At 39.7% G+C, this 22,617-nt stretch overlaps 1 protein-coding gene across 9 annotated transcripts in view; it reads left to right on the top strand.

Moving 5' to 3' along the window:
• Window positions 1–22,617, top strand: part of ANKRD44 (ankyrin repeat domain 44) — a 339,079-nt gene that overhangs the window by 176,580 nt on the left and 139,882 nt on the right. For all 9 annotated transcript variants that reach the window (XM_053215495.1, XM_053215502.1, XM_053215498.1 and 6 more), the window contains exons 5-9: window positions 8,777–8,977; window positions 9,300–9,387; window positions 11,803–11,945; window positions 13,016–13,228; window positions 21,491–21,569. In XM_053215495.1, the coding sequence (XP_053071470.1) occupies window positions 8,777–8,977; window positions 9,300–9,387; window positions 11,803–11,945; window positions 13,016–13,228; window positions 21,491–21,569 (724 nt within the window). The remainder of the gene's footprint in view (window positions 1–8,776; window positions 8,978–9,299; window positions 9,388–11,802; window positions 11,946–13,015; window positions 13,229–21,490; window positions 21,570–22,617) is intronic.

The raw sequence follows: 22,617 nt of genomic DNA, 5'->3' as shown, positions 1-22,617 counted from the left end.
CAGTGGAGGACACTGTTAAGTGTGCTACAGGGGCCTTGAAGGGTCACAGAGTGTGTCTTCCAGGGCATGGTATTTAGGGCAGACACCCAGGCACCCAGCCTACTGTGGCCTGCGTCCAAATGCAGCCGGCTTTTCACACATGCCTTTTCTTCTAGAATGAACTGAAGGTAGCACCGAAGGAGAATGGCTGAACTTTTCACTTTCCTGTTCTAGCGGCTGTCTTTTGGTTAACAGCGTTAAAAATGATTGTGTCCTGTCTTTAGGCTGTAGAAGTGAGGATGTTGAGTCCAAATATATATTGTCACAGTGAACGTTTATTGAAACCTTAGTGTGTGCTAGGCAGAATGCTAGGCACTTTCTGTGCACGATCCCGTTTTAACCTCCGGGCCACTCTTTGAGACTGATAATGCTATTAATCCTAATTTAGGAAAGGTAATCTCAGTGAAGTTAGGTAACGAGCCTAACATGCCGCAGCCAGTAAGTGGAGGAGCATGTAACTCGTGAATCTGCTCTCTTAACCACCATGATCTGCTGCTTCCCTCAGATCAACCGAGCCCCCTGATGGATACTGCTCGTACCCATAAAATGGGTCTGCTTTTGTGTCTGTGCAGACAGAAGTCCTGACAAGTATAAAAACGTTTCCCAGAGCCAAGCAGGATACGCATTTTATCATATAGCTCAAATTTTAATACTCAGGCTTTCCCCCTTTCTCTAAAAAGCATTGTCATTATTGTGAGCTAAATGCTAGTAGACAAGAGGATTGGAAGAAGTATATGGGAGACGGGAATGTTATTGCTTTCCTTAAGTTATTCCATGATTATAAAAAGATGATCACATAGAGGACGTAGTACCAGGAATGAAAGAAAGTAAGCACTCTATGACCTATTACTTAGAATCTGGGTGAGTGATACTCAGATTTACTGTGCATTCATATTATCTGGGGTGCTTGTCACAAGTACCTGTTCTAGAACCTCATCTCCAGAGATTCTGATATAGCCTGTGGTCGCGCCCAGAAATCTGCATTTTAAAGAGAAGATTGTGACGCATGTGGTCTCCACACCACCGTCTGAGAGCTGAGGTCTAACACCGGGAATACTTTAGTATCTGGCCTTCCCTGTGTCAAAAGGCAGCACTTCTTCAACAGTTGCCTTTGAGTTCCTCCATACCCCAGAGTCTCCAGGGAGCCCCCTTTGTACTACTAGTTCTTGGAATAATTGAACTCCACTAATAATTATAATAATGAAGGGCAAGTTTAATTTAATAAGGAGGGCTTTTGGAGAAATATTCAATTAATTGAACAAATTAGTTGGGCACCGATTTATGCAATTCTTTCAGAATATGAAATTGCTGTAATCAATAGAGGGTGAAAGCCCCAAATGATTTCAGTAATAGAGTAAATGCTGTCAGGACTGCGGGAAATGTCTTGTTAATACTGGCATATTTTTACTTACAGAGTTTCTAATGATTATACCAATGCATTTATTCTACCCAAATATACCGAGTGTATACAGTATGCACAAGGCACCTGCCAGGCTTTGGGGAGAGTTTCTACAGAAAACTGGGTGAGACTCAGACCCCGGTCTAAACCAACTTACAGTTTATAACATTTGACATTGCTTATGCCTGCATGGACTCTCTATAGTCACAAACAATTACTTTTCCATGAGTAATTTATGACCACTTAAATGCAATGCACATTTGGAAGTGAAAAAACAAACATTAAGGGTGACAGTTTTTAAGACACATGCTTCCTATTTCTTTTCATCTTTTCCATGTGCCGCTGTGTATGTTTCTACTTCTTATTACAGGGTTCGGGTGGCCTTTTGTAAAAAGAGAAAGTCGTAAAAAGTAGCAATAAAGTGACTGCAAATGCCGTCTCCAATTCCCTTCTGCGTGGCATCCCATGACAGTTGCTCACTATTATTTCCACGATTGATACAGAGCAGCCTACTGTGGAGTATAATCCAACTAGGTCTACAGTCCTAACACTGAATGCTAACTGGGCTGATGCCCCCATTCAGGAGAAATGCCGGACTCCTCACATGTGCTTGTTCATTATAAAGAAACAGTCTTTGTGGGAGCCCTACTCACAGTGTGGGTTGTATACCCATCTAAGCCCATGAGCTTTTGTCTTAAGACAAAATGATAAGAGTAAGCATTCAGAAACTTTTAGAGCAATTTGATGGAGCAATTTTTTTAGAGCAATTTTTCATTTCACGCCTGCTAAATTTAATAATAAAAGAATCAAGTTCAAAATTTGTCTTTGTCTTTTTAAATTTTATTATCCTACTAAATACTTTTTATTGTATTTCACAAAAGCATTGACTCATGATTGATTTGAAATAATATTTTTTTAAAAACTGGTCCTTCACCACAGATAGTTTGAGAAACAATGTTTAGGTATTTTTTTTTAATGCTTATTTTTAAGAGACAGAGAGAGACAGAGCATGAGCGGGGGAGGGGCAGAGAGGGAGACACAGAATTGGAAGCAGGCTCCAGGTTCTGAGCTGTCAGCACAGAGCCCAACGCTAGGCTCAAACCCACAAATTGTGAGATCATGACCTGAGCTGAAGAAGTTGGAGGCTTAACTGACTGAGCCGCCCAGGCGCCCCTAAGTATCTTTTCTTGATTCAGAAAGTGTTCAGTGTCCCTTGCCCCACATTAGTTTTCTTCTTTTCTTAATGCTGATTTATTTTTTTTTTTTGAGAGAGAGAGAGCACACACACGTGAGCAGGGGAGGGGCAGAGCGAGAGGGGGGACAGGATCCGAAGTGGGCTCTGTGCTGACAGCAGAGAGTTCAACCGTGGGGCTCAAACTCACAAACCATGAAATCATGATCTGAGCGAAGTTGGCCACTGAACTGACTGAACTACCCGGCTGCCCCTAGTTTTCTTTTATCTTGTAAATTTCTGTCAGGGCCAACTCCTAGATTTTAGCTAGTGGGTGATACTAGGAGAGAAAGGCTTCTTTTGATTACAAAAATTATTAACTTCCTAAACAGCCATAAAATTACTCCCTCTTAAAACCAAATTAAAGTGCTTCCAAGATTAAAATTTTTGAAAGAGAAATGCAATTTTAAAGAAGGAAATTACTGTCTTTCTAAATCAAAGCTTTGTTTTTTACTGAAGTATTATATTAAATTTCTATTAATGTTTAAGCAGGTTTGGCCGGCTAAAACAGAGTTAAAAATTTTAAATAACTAAGGAGAATTAACATTTAAAAGTACTTATGTCAGCATGTTTGGCTGAAACTGTCTGGTGAGTAAGCTCTGGCCTGGTAGAAAATGCATAAGCCAGGCTCTTAATCAGCCAGGCTGACAGATCATTCCCCTTGACTCAGTCACCCTGCCTATCACATGAAGCTGCCTATTCAAATGAAGAGGTCAGGCCAGATGACCCCTGAAGCCTTCTACTACTACTTCTTCTTTTTTTTTTTTTATGTTTATTTATTTTTGAGAGAGAGAGAGAGAGAGAGAGTGTGAGCAGGGGAGGGACTGAGAGAAAGAGAGAGACACAGATTCTGAAGCAGGCTCCAGGCTCTGAGCTGTCAGCACAGAGCCCCATGTGGGGCTCGAAATCACGAACGGTGAGAAGAGGACCTGAGCCGAAGTCAGATGCTCAACCGACTGAGCCACCGAGGGGCTCCAGCCTTCTCTACTTCTAATATCCCATGTCTATGAAGTTAATTCCATAATAATTTTAGAATACTTGTATTTTCATTAAGAAAAAATAGTTAATTTTGGGGGGTCTCTGGGTGGCTCAGTCAGTTAAGCACCTGACTCTTGATTTCGGCTTAGGCCACAATCTCATGGGTTGTAGGATCGAGCCCCGTGACAGACTCTGCACTGACAGCATGGAGCCTGTTTGGGATTCTCTCTCTCCCTCTCTCTCTGCCCCTCCCCTGCCCACTCTCTCTCAAAATAAGTAAATAAACATTTAAAAAAGTGTTAATTTTTGGAAAATAAGTAAGATACCCTCCTTTGTATACTAAGTATTTCTAGATAGAGTCCTTTCTTGTCAAGTAAGATGAAAACAATGCAATCCATTGCATAAGCAGATAGAGAAATAAAAATGAAGAATGGCAAAGCTAAAACATTTTATAAAAGTAGATAAATAAAAGTAATGGTTATTCTAGGCATCCTTGAGCTATGGCAGTTGAGTGTTGGTATGAGAGACAAATGTGACGAAGTTGGCACTCACGTGGTACTTGCTTAAAGTTCACGTGAAAGGAGACTTATTAGAAAGCCTACCTGCTTCTATTTTTTTTCCCATCCAGTCAATGAGCTTGAACCTTTAACTTGTCTAATTTTGGGGGTGTAACTCCGATGCTGGTTGGGGCACCTTGCCTTCTAAATGGATATAACTGGCTGGAAACGATGTGCCATATCTTGTGCAAAGTCTAGCATTCTCCCAGTGATCCCAAAGAATTCCTGGAGATCTGAGTGTTTGGTTGCCTGGCTCCACCAACCTGCTCCTGATGTTTGTTTGGTTTATGTATCAGCTTTCTCTTCTTCATAGCCTGATGACTCTGTTCCTGCCCAGATGTACACCTCTGCCCTGGGGTACAGGGCCCAAGTCCTCTCTCCTTTCTCTCTGTCCTCACCCCTTCCTTCCTACCAAGCTCAAATGCTGCTTGATGTATTATGCCCCAAAATTCAGCTTGGTACATCCCCCTCCCAAATTCACTATAGACCCACCACTGCATAGCAAGGACTGAACACAGAGGCTTCTGCCCTCCTTAGAAGACTGTTTGGACTCAAAACAGTATTTTTTTATGTTGGTAAATAACAAAATTTTATTTTAACCAGATTTGATCATTTGCAATTTGTGGTAATTCAAACAAGGAGCAAGATGGACCAGGGCATCTGCAAACTTTTTCCAGCAAAAGCCAGATAGTAAATATGTTGAGTTTTGATGGCTGCATACTCTATTACAATTCAAGCAAGCCATAGATAATATGTAAAGAAATGAATGACTCTGTGTTTTAAGAAAGCTTTATTTACAAAAACAGACCAAAATTTTTCTGTTTAAACTATTTTTAGAAGTATTGCCTATTTAACAATACAGATTTTCTTCCCGACAAGCTCTAATACTACTTATTTATATATAAACTATAACTGGTATGTAAATATATATTTTCTTGGCTTAACCTGTTACTTTGAATGAAATGTAAATCATTCTTAATCATTTAAAAGTAGGGCCTCTCCTAGGTAACATCTTATTCACCTAGTCTGAGTTACTCTGAAAGTAATCATATTTTGTTATCTTAAAAAAAAGGTTTTTGGGGCACCAAGGTGGCTCAGTTGGTTTAACGTCCGACTCTTGATTTCAGCTAAGGTCATGATCACAAGGTCATGGAGTTGAGCCCTGTGTTGACCTCTGCACCAAGCGTGGAGTCTTCTTGGGATTCTCTCTCTTGCTCCACCCCACCCCTCTCTCTCAAAATAAAATAAATAAATATATATATTAATTAATTAATTAAAATAAAATTTTTTCATGAATTCATGAAAAATTTATGTCCGAACAGTATAAATTTGTGAAATGTTCATGTATAGTTTCTATTTTGTTAGTCTATTCTGAATTTAAATAATATTTAGTGCAAAGCAATAATCTGTATAAATACAGTAAAATAACACACAAGACAAAGGAATTAAAAATATAGTGTATATTCTTATTTGCTGTGAATATGTACAATACCACTTTTATATTATTGCTTTATGATGGTTATCTCCAACCTTTTTGGCTGTATCTCTGCAAAACTTTTTCAGCATGCATCTTCAAGATATGCATCTTATTTACTTATAAATTATATGTAGGAATGACTATTATTAGCTAACATTTCAAGTATATCACAATATACTTAGGGTGAGGCTTTTCATTTATCATAGTCTTACATAACCATGTAGCTAATAGACTTCTGATGATTTTCTTCTGTTTTGGCCAAGCTCTTGTCAGATCTGATTAAATTTGTCATTATTTTTACCCTGTAATGTGGATGATAGAAACCTTTTACTGAGAGTAGAACTGTCAGCTCTGTGACTGCACATTATTTACACTTGCATTTGTATTATCATCTTTAATCTGCAGGTTCCTTGCATACATCTTTTTAGTTTAAGGGTACATATTACAATCTGTAGATTGATTTGGCAGGCCCATCACTGTGCATTTCAGTGCATTCGGAGCAAATGAATGGAGAGGGCAAGGCTCACCCCCTCTGTGCCTGGAGGCCCCACTGTTCCTGGAGGGCATCTCATTTCCTGCGAGGCAAGATCTTCTGTGGAGGTGACTGAGGGCACAATGCCAACCCAGAAGTTAAATACCGGCTAAAATGCTTTCCTTTTTAAAGAAAACAAACATGAGTGGAGGTTCCAGTATTTTCTTTCCACATCACAATAGATTGTATGTGCATCTGCATAAATCTCACAACTTTTGAGACCAAAGTTGATAAAAAATACCATCTTTTTCTTATGTAAATCTTAATCCTTATATTGTAGCTTAGCTCTTTCTTTGTTTATTTTTTTTTCACCCAGCTAGCTTTTAAAACAGAGTCTGGAGGCATCTGGGTGGCTCACTTGGTTGAGCATTTGACTCTTGATTTCAGCTCAGGTCATAATCTCAGGTTGGTGGGATCAAGCCCCGTGTGGAGCTCTGTGCTGACAGTGTGGAGCCTGCTTGGGGAATCTTTCTCTCTCTCCCTCTCTCTCTCTGTCTCCTTCTGCACCCTCCCCCCACCCTTGCACATGCAGTCTGTCTGTCTCGTTCTCTTTCTAAAAAAAAAAAGAATGTGACTAATGTTTCTTTGAATCTTCTGCAGTGTTTCACATATCATGGTTGAGCATTAAGAATACACATATACAAGGGCCCCTGGGTGGCTCAGTCTGTTAAGTGGACGACTTCAGCTCAGGTCATGATCTCATGGTTTGAGTTCAGGCCCCACATCAAGCTCTGCACTGACAGTGTGGGGCCTGCTTAGGATTCTTTCTCTTTCTCCCTCTCTCTCTCTGCTCCTCCCCCCACTTTCTCTCTCTCTCTCTCTCTTTAAAATAAGTAAACTTAAAAAAAGAGAGAGAGAGAAGAATGCACGTAGACATGTTTCACTCTAACATGAGCTCCAGGAATGTTTTGTGGACTTTATTGCCTTGCTGAGGAGGTGTGGCATATATCCTTTTTTTTTTTTTCCTTTTTGGTAATTTTAACAAATTACTTGCTTGGGCTCTCTCAGTTTATTGTTTATAGCATCTAAATGGAGTCACACCGCATATTTAAACTGTATTCTCTAATTTGCAAAATTAAATGTTTTTGCTCTCATTCTACTGTCCAGGTTAGCTATTCATCTTAATGTGTTGCTGCTACTGATTCCTAGAACATTCTTCTTCATTATTTATGTCCCTGATAAAAACGTTAATTTCAAGAGTTCAAATAATTTACTCTCTGGGCACTTTTATGTACCTGCATAATAAAGTAGATCAGACAGTCCAGGCCTGTGAGGAATAAGGTGGACAGGGTAAGTTCTTGGTCTATGAAGGGTGGCAGGAGCGTGGTACCTTTCATTGCGTTTCATTGGTTTATTGATGCCACACTGACAAGATGTTCATAAAGCATCCCACTCATTGGCTCTAGGGTTGTCTCTAGAAGTAAAGAGAAACAGTCAACAGTCATTCCCATCTTGAGAGAAGCTGTATCATTTTCTTGCTGTAACAGAAGAGTGTCCTAAATCTTAGCTGTATAACAAAATCCCCAGATGGCTTTACAGAAATTCTGAGGCCAGTTAGAATCTCTGGTGTGGGACCAGCCATCTGTATTTTTAAGAGTTCCCCAGGTGATTCCATTGCACAGCCAAGGTTGAGGTTTCAAGAGGCTAATAAGCGGATTAAATCAATAGAAGGAAAATTAAAAGTGTAAGTCTCAATAAAGGTGAAGGAACTCAACACTAGGAAAAAATTACCTCACCATAACATGGAAAAAAGTTGGGAAAGGATGGAACAATTTTGTAGCTTCAAGTTGAGGTAGTAATAGACATCTTCCCTTGATTGCTATGAATCACACAGTGAAGGTTAAGATGTTGGCAGAGAAAACCAAAGATTTATGAATTGATCCAAGAATGTCTGAAGGACTTTGAGGTCTTTGGCTTTGGATGATGGAGGCTTATGGACAAACCCTTCCAACTTTACATTATCTTTAGGGGCTTTTTGACCTATGGATATTTTTACCCTGGCATGCGTACCTACGCATGAGTGCTCACATTTAACCTAAGGCTGCTTATACCTCATTAAGAAACCTTACGTTTAGGGGTGCCTGGGTGGCTCAGTCAGTTGAGCGGCCAACTTCGGCTCAGGTCATGATCTCGTGGTCCGTGAGTTCGAGCCCCGTGTCAGGCTCTGTGCTGACTGCTCAGAGCCTGGAGCCTGTTTCAGATTCTGTGTCTCCCTCTCTCTCTGACCCTCCCCTGTTCATGCTCTGTCTCTCTCTGTCTCAAAAATAAATAAACATTAAAAAAGAAACCTTACGTTTAGAAGGTTTATTTGGTTTTGAAGATGTGCCAAGACTCCTGGTCTAGCAAATAAAGATAAAGTGGATCTGTTTTCACCTGTGCCACTCTTTTGATCTTTATCATATATTACCTAGCTTTTCTCAGAAGAATATACATCATGAGCCAGCCTCTGAGGGCATGGAGCCTTCCCTTCCTGTAGTTCTAGGGTCTGGTAAAGCATCTTCTATTCAGTAAGTATTGACTGAGCATTTGTCAGTGACCCCTGCAAACTCCGCTTTCGTTGCAGGAAGCAGTGCAAGTATTGATTAAGCACTCGGCTGACGTCAATGCGAGGGACAAGAACTGGCAGACCCCCCTCCACGTGGCAGCTGCCAATAAGGCTGTCAAGTGTGCAGAAGTGATCATTCCCCTGCTGAGCAGCGTCAACGTCTCTGATCGAGGGGGGCGCACAGCCTTGCACCATGCTGCCCTGAATGGCCATGTGGAGGTGAGTGCCCTCATCACTGGGAGCAACAATTCTTACTACAGACTCCCTTAGCCCCAGGTGGGACCTAATCTTAGTGCTGAGGGTTTTAGAGAGTGTGATGCTTACATCTGTATACCAAACCTTAGGCAACCATAGCAATTTTTAAATTCACAGCCAGTGGGTTAAAAAAGTAGCCATCACCTCAGTCTTTTCCTCTGACACACATGCCTCACGGTTGTCTGTGACATCATCTTCATACTTTGTGTGAACTCCAGGTTTCTGACCCGCCTTGAGATTTGATGTTAATTTGACTCAGAGTATCTGCATGTTGGTTTTCTTCCAGATGGTCAACTTACTCTTGGCCAAAGGAGCAAACATCAACGCATTTGACAAAAAGGACCGGCGTGCTCTGCACTGGGCAGCATATATGGGTAAGGATTCCATGAATGGAAGGCAAAGTGCAGATACCTGTACCTAAAGAAGCCACAGCCCTGCCATTAACCATGTAGGCCTTCTCTTGGGTAGGCCTGACTTCGTTCCAAGGTTGGAATTCACCCGAGTTAAGATTTGGTCCATTTTACTGGCATGCATAGAGCACTCTAGTTACACAGTTGCTTTCTCAGAGATTCGTTTACCCCACAGAGAGGAAGAGGGATGAATCATGGCCCAGACCTCATTGAATGGGTTTCAGTCGGGACTGGAGAGTGGCGTGAATTGAGCTTCTTTTGAGCTTGTCATGGCAGCAAAATGAAGTGTTCAAAAAGAAAGAGGGCTGGCTAGCAAAGCAAGGACATAAATTCCATTTGTCCTTTTATTTATAAATATTTTTGAAATAAACAAAAAGGAAGGAAGGGCAGCCCCCTGGCTGTTACGGAGGTTGAAGTGACGAGAGTAACCATGGAGTATCCTGCTTCTGTACCACCGCGAGGCTGGGGCTTGCCACTCCCGCTTCTGCCAGCTCGCTGGGGAGAGATGAAGGGAGCCGTGACATTTCCGTGTTTTTCCTTTTCACTTCTGTTGGCACGAATACCACTCACAAATGACAGACCTCATGGAATTTATTCTCAGTGTAGACTTGTGGGAAATGAAGAGCTAAGATCCTTCCTTTGTGTTTCTAACTGGAGAACGTCCTGCAATTTGAAAAGCTGATAGGATTCTGTCAGCCCCAAGTTATAAACAACCCGAATGCCCATCCACAGGAGATTGTGTTGGTGAATTATAAAGATAAGCACAATGGGACACTATCCTGTAACTATAGTGATGATGTCATTAGTATTTATTAACATACAAAGATTCTGTGATATGTTAAGTAAAAACAGATCAATACACAGTATGGATACTATGATCCTCATTTTTGTAAAAAGAAAAAAATCCATGCAATCTAAACTATCTATTTGGCTGTCTATTCAGTATACACTGAAATGTCTGTTCAGTATTACACACTGAAATGTTGGCTGATCATCTCAAGGGATTGGCGATTATGGATGATTTTGGTTTCCTTTTAACACCGTTTTGCCTTTTCCGAAATCTTTTTAGTAGGCATACAGGCCTTTTATTATCATAAAAATAATAACATTAATTGTGGGGAGAAAAAAGAGTGGATTGGGTAGGGATGAAATAAATTATGTGGCTGTAGATGAGTCTGCATGGACATTTGTGCTTAAAACATCAGAATCTTAAGATCTTGCAAGCATTATCATTTTTTTTTTTAAAGACACCAGGGACTTTTGTGCCGATTGAAGCAGATTGGATGTCTGCATGGTACCTGCAGGACTGGAGTCAAGAGGACATTTGCCAGACTGGTGTTTGTGTAGAGCACACACTAGACTAGTGTGAGATGGGACTCAAAGAACCTGGGGTTTCAAGTTTGTTCTTTGCTAACATATAGTTAAAACATTCGTGTAGAATTGCTTTCAGCATTTGTATGGAATTGCTTTTTGTGTGTCATCAGGATACAAATAGGAAAAAAATATATAGATGACTATCTTTAGGGAATAAAGGACAAAACCAGGACAAAAGATAACACCACTTAAGCTTAAGATAGCACCACTAGTAATTGAAAGTAATTTTTCCATATACAAGTCTTGGGGGAAAAGAGTCAAATTTTAATACAACAAGCCATGGCCAAATGCTCTCTCTGTGTCTCATACACACACACACACACACACACACACACACACACACACACACACACACTTCTCTCCCCGCCCCCCCCAATACACCCCTCCCTCCATCTCTCTCTTTCTCACACATATGCACACACAATCCCACATGCATCTTAGACCCTTGGAGTTAGTACTTACCTTCTACCCTTCAATTATGAACCATGTTTAGAGCAATGACCCAAAGCATCAAATAATCTCCAGTCACAATATAAAGGCCAAACACATTTATCATACTATTTATATAGTGAGATAGGGTATAAAGGAAAATATTCTAGAAAATATGTCAACAGGAGTTGAAACTAGAAGGGTTTCTATTTAGCCAGTAATTCACAAGAATACTTTTAAGTTGAACCATATGAATTGCCACTTCTGTGATCCACAACTATGGTCAAGCAGCAGCAATATAATTTAACAATAATCTGGAGTTATTCCGATTGATTTTTTTTCTTCCATTAGTTTTTCCAAACCAAACTGTCATTGTTGGACTTTTCAGTGAGGAATGGCAATTGCTTTCAAAAGCATTGCTTTTATTTTAACATATTTTAGGTTGTGGTACTAACATATTTAGCAGGATTTGCAATATTGGTGACAGTAGAAGCTAATAGCGATGTTTTAGGTGGAATAAATCATCAAATTATCCTAAAAAGGTTCACCATGTCTTCTGTTGTTTTGTTTGTAAAGGCCACCTGGATGTTGTGGCATTGCTCATTAACCACGGCGCAGAAGTGACTTGTAAGGATAAGAAGGGTTATACCCCCCTGCACGCTGCAGCCTCCAACGGACAGATCAACGTTGTCAAACATCTCCTGAATCTAGGGGTGGAGGTGAGCTATGTTTAATGCATCAACCCATGGTCTATTTGTGGGTTTTCTGTTGTTCTGAAATTGAATCCTGTTTGATTTTTAATTCCAGAAGGTAAAAAAAAAACCCACCTTCTTTTCTAGCGTCCTGTCTTTTTGAGTTTACATGGGCAATCAATGAAGGGCAATGGGGGCATATAGCAAGTAATGAAAAACCAGAAACAGGCTAACTTTCTGTATCAACATAGAGAATTCTAAACATATATGTTGCCTGTCGTACATATTATTAACCTGTTGTTTTTTAAATAGGCTACGGTTCTCCATCCCACCTTCAGAATTCAGCCTTCTAAGTTGTGGTGTACACGCAGAAATAAAGGAGTGAGTGGCAGGGACAAACAGCAGCAATGTCCAATGCTGAGCTGGAGAAGTCAGCCCCATCCCAGCCTCCCTCAACTAGCAGGACAGGGGCAGTGTGGGGCTTTGGAACATCCCTGTCCCTGGAGGAAAGGAAAACCAAGTTGCAGTGCTGAGACTGAGATAGTGAAACCCAGCAGTGCAGCAGTTCTGGGACAGCAGGAGAGAGCCCTGAGCTAAATCCCTAAGACAGCTCTTGGCTCTGCAGCTGGGACGTGGCCGTGGGAGGCGTCGGACGGCAGAGCCAAACCAAGTGGCTTCTGAGCCCAACTCCTAGTTTAGAATCTGCAGCACCTCCCTGCATATCTCCCAACCCTTCGCTTCCCGTTCTCTGTTGAGTTTTGGCTCTTTTCTTCCCTGATTCAGTTCTCCTCTGCCATTTTGAGGCAGTTTTGCCTTTCACTCTTTATCCCTTCCCTTGCTGAAAAATCTCTCCCCATGACTTGAAACCTCCAACTCTTCCTCCCAGTTCGCTTTTTGTCACATTCACTTTTTGCTGTCTTTATCTCGGGATGACAGGCATTCCCAGGATGACCACACCGGGACAAGAGAAAGCTCTGAATAATTATGTTGGCAGATGGAAGTTTACTTCCCTTAGTGTAGCCATTAGGCTTTCTTGTGGAAAATGCAATAAAGTGGCTCTGGTGATTTTACCCATCCTGTGTTGGACTCATTTGCAGATTGATGAAATCAACATCTATGGAAACACGGCCCTTCACCTGGCCTGCTACAACGGGCAAGATGCTGTAGTTAATGAGCTGACTGACTACGGTGCTAACGTGAACCAGCCCAACAACAGCGGGTTCACCCCTTTGCATTTCGCTGCTGCCTCCACACACGGTGCTTTGTGTCTGGAACTATTGGTAAACAACGGGGCGGATGTTAACATCCAGGTACGACATTCTCAGTCTCTCTCTGGGCTAAATACCTTTGCGTTGAGCCTCTGTGTGAGCAAAATCAACTGTTGTAAATTATGCCTTGTTTTAGTAAACAACAGCCTTGCCCTGTGTGGGTGTGTTACAGAAACTTAGCTGTGTTGTTACCACAGAAATGGTAGGACCAGCTGGAAGACACTGAGGGTCTAGCCACATGCTTTTGGTAGCTTAGTGAATGTTCTAGAGCAAATACTGGTCTCAGGGATGTTGACTTGGCTTGGTTTCTAACACTGAGGTGAATGTTGAGCTAACATGGCAGAACTGCTTGAGAATCAAAAGGAAAGCCTAAGCCAATGATCTCAGGTCTGCTCCTAACCCTGGCATGGCCCTCCAAAAAGTTTCTCAGGCACTGTCCAATAGTAAACCCTAGATAGTGGCTTTAGTAATGTAACATTGACCTGGACCTGATAGTCTTTATTCAGCACACTTACTGAAGATCATCTCATGCCCTCTGTTTAGTTCGGAAGGAGTGCTCCAAGATGAGATATGAGCTCTGCCTTCAAGGAATTTACAGTACGGTAAGGAGATAGTGTGCTCAAGTGTTCGTGAGGCAAGAGAGGAATGTGCTGAGTGGCTCGAGAAAATAATAGAGTGCTGCAAACTGTAAGAAGCAGTGCTTATTTCTCGAGGATCAAAAATGGAGCCTGCTTTTGAGCTGAGACTCAGAAGATTGATATCAGTTGATATGAGGAGGGATAGAGAGAATCTGAGAGAGAGCACTCCAGGTAAAGAGAACCACATGAAAGGGTTTGGGAATTCTGGATAGGAAAAGCTCTGGGTAGACTCTAGGTTAGTAGTTAGCTCACTATAACAGGTAACCGAGAGGAACTTATGCGTGCAGCCCTCACCATCCAGGTTACATCATTTGAATGCATTCAGGTTGTAGCAGAATATCCTAACCTGTACCAAGTGACCTTGTACTCATCCTCAGCTTCTCTTATCCCAAGCACAGAGGAATCTTAAAGCAAGGTCCCAATGTGTTCTGCCTCTGCTTTTGAAAAATTACCATTCCTGAAATTTAATTTTAAGAATATTGGATCAATCTGTTTTATTTTTTTAAGATTTATTTACTTAAGTTATCTCTCTACCCAACTTGGAGTTCAAACTCACAACCCCAAGATCAAGTGTCATATGCTCTACCAACTGAGCCGGCCAGGTGCCCGTGGATCAATCTATTTTAATGACCTTTCCCATTCACTATTAAAATCTTTTTACTTTTTTTGTTACAATTTTTAATAGTGAGGAAATATGAGACGGATTTTCAGAATGGTGATTTATTGTGCTTGAATGAAATGTATGAAAGAAAGTACCCAGGAGCAAGCTGAGATGTGACCTGACCAATGAAAGGGCTTATCAACTAGCTGAGGGGTTTGGGCTTCTATAAGCTGTGGGGACCAATACTCATTATAGAGGTCATGTGATCTAAACTGACAATTAGAAATAGTAATCTGGCCACAGAACACCAGAGAAAAAATTGTATATATGACTACATAAAATTTTTAAATGTTTATATGGCAAAACAAAACAAACCCCCAAAAAACAAAACAAAACAAAACAAAACAAAAAAACGCAGACATAAACTAAATTGAAAGAGGAACAACTCAAAAGAATTTTTTCTGTAATACACATGATAAACAAAATGTTAACACATTTAATATATAAAGAGCTCATAAAAATCAATAAGAAAAAGTCTGATTGGGTACCTGGGTGGCTCATTCGTTAAGCATCTGACTTTGGCTCAGGTCACGATCACACAGTTTGTGGTTTTGAGCCCCACATCAGGCTCTGTGCTGACAGCTCAGAGATTGGAGCCTGCTTCAGATTCTGTGTCTCCCTCTCTCTCTGCCCCTCCCCTGCTTACTCTCTCTCTCTCCAAAATGAATAAACATAAAAAAAAAAAAAAGTCTGAAAATCTTCTATAAAATCTGGGCAAAGGCCGATCACAAGACTGATAATACAATATCCATTAAACCTATGAAAAATATTCAGTATCATTAGTAACTAGAAAAATGCAAACTAACACACAGGTATATTTGCCTTTAAGATTGGCAAATATGAAAAGAAAGGAAAAAAGTAAAAGAAAAAAAGATTGGCAAATGTGAACAAGACTTGTAATACCTAGTGTTATCAGTGAAAAAATTAATATGCAGTAACTAAATATCTAATTTTTTAATTTAAAAAAGTATGTGTCTGTGTATATGAATAAAAAGAGAAAAATATTTGGAATATATACCAATATAATATCACTGCAGAGAGGCAAAATTATGATTTGGGTTTTTAGTTTCTTTTTTATATACTTGTTTTAATCTTCTGATTGTGATACATGAGCATGTGTTATTTTTATATCCAGGTGAGAAAAAACTATTTTCATTTTTATAAAAAGAAAATTCAGGTGTAGTGGACCTAGAGAGAGGACAATTAGAGAATAAATGAAAGTCAATAAAACTGGTCTAGATAAGAAGTAATGAGCCCAGGGGAGTTGGGACAACCAACAGAAGAGAGAGGCTTCGCAGAAAGAAAATCAATGAAATTTGGATGGATAGGAGATAGAGGAATTGAAGACAAATGTGAGAAATGAAATCTGGTTAAGAGATAATACAGAATAGTAGTTAAGTGTTCAGTTCTGAGGCTGGACTGCCTATATTCCAATCCTAGCCTTGACTTTCAGTAATTATGTAATCACAAACAACCTCTCTGTGTGTCCGTTTATCTGTAAAGTTGGGGAAACAGTAGCTTCTTCTTCATGGAACTGCTGTGAGGACCAAACAAGTTACCTCACATAAATTACTTAGAACAGTGTCTTCCACATGGCAAGCACTCAATAAACAATTACCGTTATTAAGGGGGATGTTAGGAGAAAGAGTAGGCTTAGGAGGTAAAACTGGTAAGTTTAGTTTTTGAGAAGGTGATTTTGAGCCTTTGGTACAGTCTGAGAAAACCAACAATGGAAAATGTGATCCTCCAGCGTGGGAGAGCAGTAGAAAATAGAAGAAAAAAAATTAGGCTGCCTCATTCACACAGAGGTGATCGATAGTGGAGGTTCAGAGAAAAGGTTGAGGTCACCCAAGGAGAGAGTGCATCACAGCATGAGGAGAGGAAGGATGAAGGATGCCAGAAACCCTTTGATCTTAGGATCAGGAAGAGGAGGAAGAGCCAGAGAGAGGGATGAAAAAAGAAGAGTTGGAGAAGATAGAAAGGAAGTGGAGGGGAGTATAATGTCTTCATGAAGGTGGAAAACAGGCAGAAATGAAGAAGAGAGTGTTGAGTGGAGTCATTCCAGGGTGCTAGGTGGGGGTAAGAGACGAAGGGGCATCAAAGTGACTGAGGACCTGTAACCCAAGGTGGGAAGAGTCATCATATGGCGTTGAAGTCACAGAGGACAGTGGTGAGAAGGCAGGAGGTTTACAGGTGGCCAAACTTCTTGTCCCCAAAACTTGTGACACTTGTATTGCCATACTGGTATCTGAAGGAAATCCTTGAATTCTCCAAAGAAAGGAAAATTATTGAAGTTAAATAAAATAGCTCGCTTCACCAACCTTCAGTTAATTAATTCAAAGAGCTGTCTGATGTTCTCTATTCCCTCTTCAAACCATGCCAACTGGTGCTCTCAGTGTACCTGAGAACAAGGCTAGAAGGCCACTTTCTGGCACACCTCCCTACTTCTCCCAGTTAACTATGCTGTCTCAGTTTATGGTAGCCTTCTCTCTCATAAAATGTGCCTGGAAAGCATGACCACTTAATTTAAAGAATTAATTTTTCCTGTACACTGCTAATCATCAATACAATATGGAAATACCCTTTTTTTTTTTTAATCTGAGACTTAGGTTTATGTAATAGCTGATCTGTGTCAGTGGGACTTTGGTTCAAATCTAGCCTTCTCCTTCAGTCTCCTTCAAACTACTCTGTTTACATCGGATTTCCTTCTCTTGAATCCTCCTTCATGATTCCGGATTCACCCTGGAGCCATAATCTGTCTCCCATTTCCGTAGAGTCATTCTGTCTGATTCTGGAGGTAGCTTTCTAATTGAAGTTGTTATCTCTGTGTACCACAGTGCTCCTTGGATTTTGAAAGTGTTTGTAGATTCCAAGACAATTTGTATTTGTTTAGATCTTCCAGAGTTTGACAGAAATAGCATATTGAAATGTGGCCAATACCCAGGCACATGTTCACGTTGTTTTCCTCTATCATTACAAAGTACTAAGAGTGATGTCTTCATGAGCAATTACAGGATGATGGAGAGAGGAAGGAGAACGTGTGTCCTACACACATTTTACAATCCCTCATTTTGCTTCGATTGACCATGGCCCTACCTCTGACTTTGTAGTGTTGGTTTAATTATGATAAAATAATAAAGACACAATACTTTATACAATAATCCATTGAAGGTTCACTTGTATTTTGCAAATAGGAAGAGCCCGAGAAGATACAAAATAATTTTTCTTCTCCATTACACATTACATTGTAATTCTGTGGCATCTCAAAGCTCTTTTTGGAAGCATTCAAAATGTTAAAGAAGGCACTAAATACATAGCTATTCCAAATACTACTCAGATTCAGAAATTACCATTGCCAAGTTTCCTGCCTCCAGATGACTAGTATTCAGCCTGCCATGGTCTGAATTCTTTTCCATCCGTGGGCCCTTAGTCTTTTTAGCCCTCAGACACTGGAGCTGAAGCCCATCACACATCTATTGAAGTGAACCAGCTCCCTTCTGTATATGTACCAGGTCTGAATTATAGAATGAGTTGCACAGCAGAGGTTAAAGGTGAAATGGGACAGGCGAGAGAAAGAAAGCAGTGATAAGGACATGACGACTTTGGAGAGGATGTGAGGAAAAAAGAGAGAAATGGATGAGGACTAACCATGTACCATCTCTGGCTCTTAGAACCATTTAAAAAATTGGACTACGTACGGCTTTTTGAAAATTAGGGTTTTATATTACTCTTCCATTGAATTAGGAAGCCCTTTTGTGCTTCTGACACATTCCCCCTAACCCTTGCAGGCTGACCTTAATGTTATCTTCTAGATGCTCTATTGCCTTCCAGTAGGACCATTGAGCTGTGTGACTCCAGGAGACATGTGCCACAGACAACACAATGCCTTCAAGTTCCTGGGTAGTAAGAATGTCTGGGTTTAGGGAGGGTTTGGGGGATGTTGGAGGATGAGGAAAGAAGGCATTCAAAGTGAAAGCAATGAAAGGATTTCTCAGGAGAATGGTGGTCAAGGAAATTGAGATACCCCATTTAGTGAAGGATATTTCATTCTGTCCTGGAAGAGTACTAATGTTTATAAAATATTCTTTATCTTTATTAGTTTTTCTTCGTGAGCGTGGCTGAACCATGCCTACATCAATAGAAGGGCTTCTGGCTTAATTTTAAAAAATTCTCAAAATAACAGAATTTTCCAAGCACTAACTACAATGGGGAAATGAGTCTAGAAATAGGAAAGAGACTAGGAATTAAGAAAAAATCTTATAAAAGCAGAGATTTGAATAAATGGAAGAACTGAACATATCCTCTCTTTTGAGAATGCAAAGAATGTTTTATCCTTCTCTGAAGTTCTTAAAACAGCAGCAGTAACAACAAACACCCAGTGTGACAGATATCTCAGGCAGATAATGAAACTCAGTAGGATCCCTAGTCTCAACCTGAGCATCCTGAGTTCTAACTTGTGAAGACTAAATAAAAAGTATTATCGATTGGACCTTCATTAGTTTCCAATGGCTTTTTGAAATAGCAAGTTCCCTTTACATCCATGCCATATAAACATAATTGTTCCCAAATGGCTGCCATGATTCTCTCAATGCTTCCTGGCCCCACCTCCGGCCACCATATCCCTAAGGGGGAAAAATCAGCTAAGGACTGGACTCAGTGGTTGATGAACCCAGGCAAAGATTGATCTGATATAGCTGTCGTTTGTATTTTATGAAAATTTGGTTGCCCTATTTATTTGTCCCCTTACCAAATGCACAACCACTCCATGGGAGAAAAGGGTGCAGTGTTTTCTGTCCCTGAAATGGAACCAGCATTGTCAATGGCAAGATACAGAAACCAGTTATTTCTGCTTTGGTTCTCTGGCTGCAGTTTAGGTAGTTAGCAGCCTTTAAGCTATTTTCTAGACGCAGAAAAGTTCTTAGCTAAATATTTATAAAGATATTATCTAAACACTGAAATATTTATGGTTTTATATATATTTAACTAAATGCTAGTTAGTTATGTTTTCAATTAAATTTAAGAGAAAATATTGGAGCAAAATTTAAAGAAATAGCACCACCTAGGGACAAGTTAATGTCAACTCTGCAATTTCTGCAATTGTGTCCTTATTCTCTTGGTTGCTGATCCTTTTCCTCTAAAAATATCATTTCAGTAAAGCCTCAAGCTTACTTCCATCTTCCTTTCTTAATCTTTTCTGACTCAGCTTATAATCATATAAGGATCCTATTTTTCTCCCATCTTCCTGTTGACTTTTCACTATAAAGATTATTTTTCAACTCATGTACTTACTGCTCTGATTAACTCTTTCCTTGACACAGAGTGTGCATAACTCCTTTCTTACTTCCTAAGGGATGGACTTTTAGGATATAATAAAAATTCTTCTGTTAAACCCTTGTGGTTTTTATAAGCTATTCCAGCCCACAGTCTAAAGCCTTTTTATGGCTGCATAATATTCCTGTGTGTGTGTGTGTGTGTGTGTGTGTGTGTGTGTGTGTGTTTATGTACCACATTTTCCTTATCCATTCATCTGTTGATGGACAATTATGTTGTCTCCATATCTTGGCTATTGTAAATAATGCTGTAGTAAAAGTAGGGGTGCATATATCTTTTTAAATTAGTGTTTTCATTTTCTTTAGGTAGATACCCCGTAGTGGAATTACTAGATCATGTGGTATTTCTGTTTTTAAGTTTTTGAGGAACCTCCATACTGTTTTCCACAGTGGCTGCACCAATTTGCATTCCTACCAACAGTGCATTTTAAAGCACAGGTATATGGGTTTCATTTCAAAAATGAATTTGCATTTTTGACATCTCATATTTAACCTCAGACTTTGGAAAATGTTCCTCCTGAGACTTAGAAAAATAAAGTACATGTATTTCTTTCTCTTCTTCTTTTTTTTTTTTTTTGTTAACAATACCTGAATGAAAGGATACATTCTGTCCTTTGGGGATACTTAATATTTTCTTTTTGGTATTATTATTTTCAGATGAATTCCTATAAATGGCTATTTCTTAATAAATATGTAGGACTTTGGTATTTGGCATAATAATGATCACTATATAGATTTTTGTACATTTTTCATGTTTTTTGCTTAATCTCCGTCCAGGAGTTATATCATTTATATCTTGAATAATAAAGACATGTGTAAATTCAGCACCTTTCCAGGTGATCATTAAAATGGCAATTTGTTAAACCATTGCATGTTGTAATCCTGTGATTTCTAATGAGTTAAATGAAGCATGCATTTCTGTTTTGGAACAATAAAAAGTTGTGCTATGGAATTCGAGTATAGGAAATGGTGGAGGGTTCCAAGTCTGTTTTGAGAGTTACAGTCATTTATAGCAGCATAGTCAACGTTAGGTCAAACAGGGCCAAGCCAGTTAACACATCATTTGTCTTTTCTCATGTACTTTTGACAAAAGTTGAAAAAAAAAAACTACCTTTGAGGAAACCGTCTTCATCAGTAAATCACAGGAGAGGAAAAAAACATTTTGGATGATTGTTTCGGTTTGAAACAGGATAGTTTAAAAATTATCAGTGTAACTAGACATTTCACATTTCCTCTCTAAAATAATTTTCACTTCTTGGGGCGCCTGGGTGGCTCAGTCCATTCACCATCTGCCTTCAGCTCAGGTTACGATCTCACAGTTTGTGAGTGCAAGCCCCACATTGGGCTGTACGTGCAGAGCCTACTTCAGATCATCTGTCCCCTCCCTCCCTCTAGGTCCCTCCCCGACTTGTAGGCACGTGCTCCCGCTCTCTCTCTCCCTCTCAAAAAATAAATAACACTTTAAGAAAATAAATAAAATGCAATGTTATGCAGTCACTTGAGGCTTCATATATATTTTACCTTTTGCTTTCAAAATTATCATTGGCTTCTTATAATTTTTTATCATATTTGAAAAAAATTAAATTGGTTTTTTCAAGGCATTGGCAGTAGTATTCATAGGGATGTTTCAGATTGGTGTCACTGATCAACTGTTTCTCTCTCCCTCATTTTTTAGAGTAAAGATGGCAAAAGTCCACTGCACATGACAGCTGTCCATGGAAGGTTCACACGGTCACAAACTCTCATTCAGAATGGTAAGAGAGATTCTTCCGCAGTGTTGTTTTTTGAACAGCGTCCTGATCTGAGCTTGTCTGTCAGTTATCTGGACATGAAAGATGATGCTCTGTTTTAGATAATGGTCTATTTTATGAAGCTTAGATTTACACCGTCCTTTGATGCACTTTGCTAAAAGCTCTTTATCAGACATATCATCACCATCCAGCTTAGGAGCAAGAACATAAAGCCACTATTTCTCAGTTAATTCCCAGTCAGTCAAAGAACATATGAGTTTCGAAACTGGAAATGATGTCCTTGTATGGGCTCAAGGTCCTGCATTCTTCACTCAGAATCTAATACAAATAACTATCATACATTTTCTAGCAGCAAATCGTATTATTTTTAACTTTTAGAATTCACCATAGTTTGCTAAGTTAAACCTCTTTAAGCTACTTGGACAAAGGTAGGAAAAATGAGATGACTCAGAGGAAAAGCAATTAAGTGCCTGATATAAAGGATGATAAAGTCACAGGCTTGATAGAAACCTTGGAAAGTCACGTAACCTAGTAATTTTCCAGGCTCACTTGGAAAGGTGTACTTGAACCACTGGGTTGTCTCTGTAGCCAAAGTACTAGGGAGTATCACTTCACATTATGGTTTATAATACTATTATGGGTTGTGGCCAGCATCTGTGAGTGGATTGACCTTGACCACAGTAGAACTACTGCTTTCTTAGCAAATCTTAGACACAATTAAAAAAAACAAAAACAAAAACAAAAACACAGGTTTAGTGCAAAATTTATGCTGACATTCCAGGTAAGTTCAGCAGTTCCTAAACTATCTTTAGTTGACCCACGTTTGTACTTTTTAAAGTTTTGGCATTAGTCAACTTCTTGGACCTGTCTTTTTCTCATCTTTAAAAACTTTGGATGAATTGTTAGTGGTACTATGTTATACCTTAGATACCGAAGTTGTAAAACCAAAAAGTCATTTGACATTTGGATGGAAGATCAGCCAGGAAAATTACACTTAGGAAGCAAAATATCTGCAGCAGAGCGAAGGAAATTTATAAGCATTTCAGTGTAA

This window comes from Acinonyx jubatus, chromosome C1 (assembly GCF_027475565.1).
Source record: "Acinonyx jubatus isolate Ajub_Pintada_27869175 chromosome C1, VMU_Ajub_asm_v1.0, whole genome shotgun sequence".
NCBI lineage: Eukaryota > Metazoa > Chordata > Mammalia > Carnivora > Felidae > Acinonyx > Acinonyx jubatus.
Note: the sequence above shows the minus strand (reverse complement) of the source record. Positions and strands in the feature narration are given on the sequence as shown.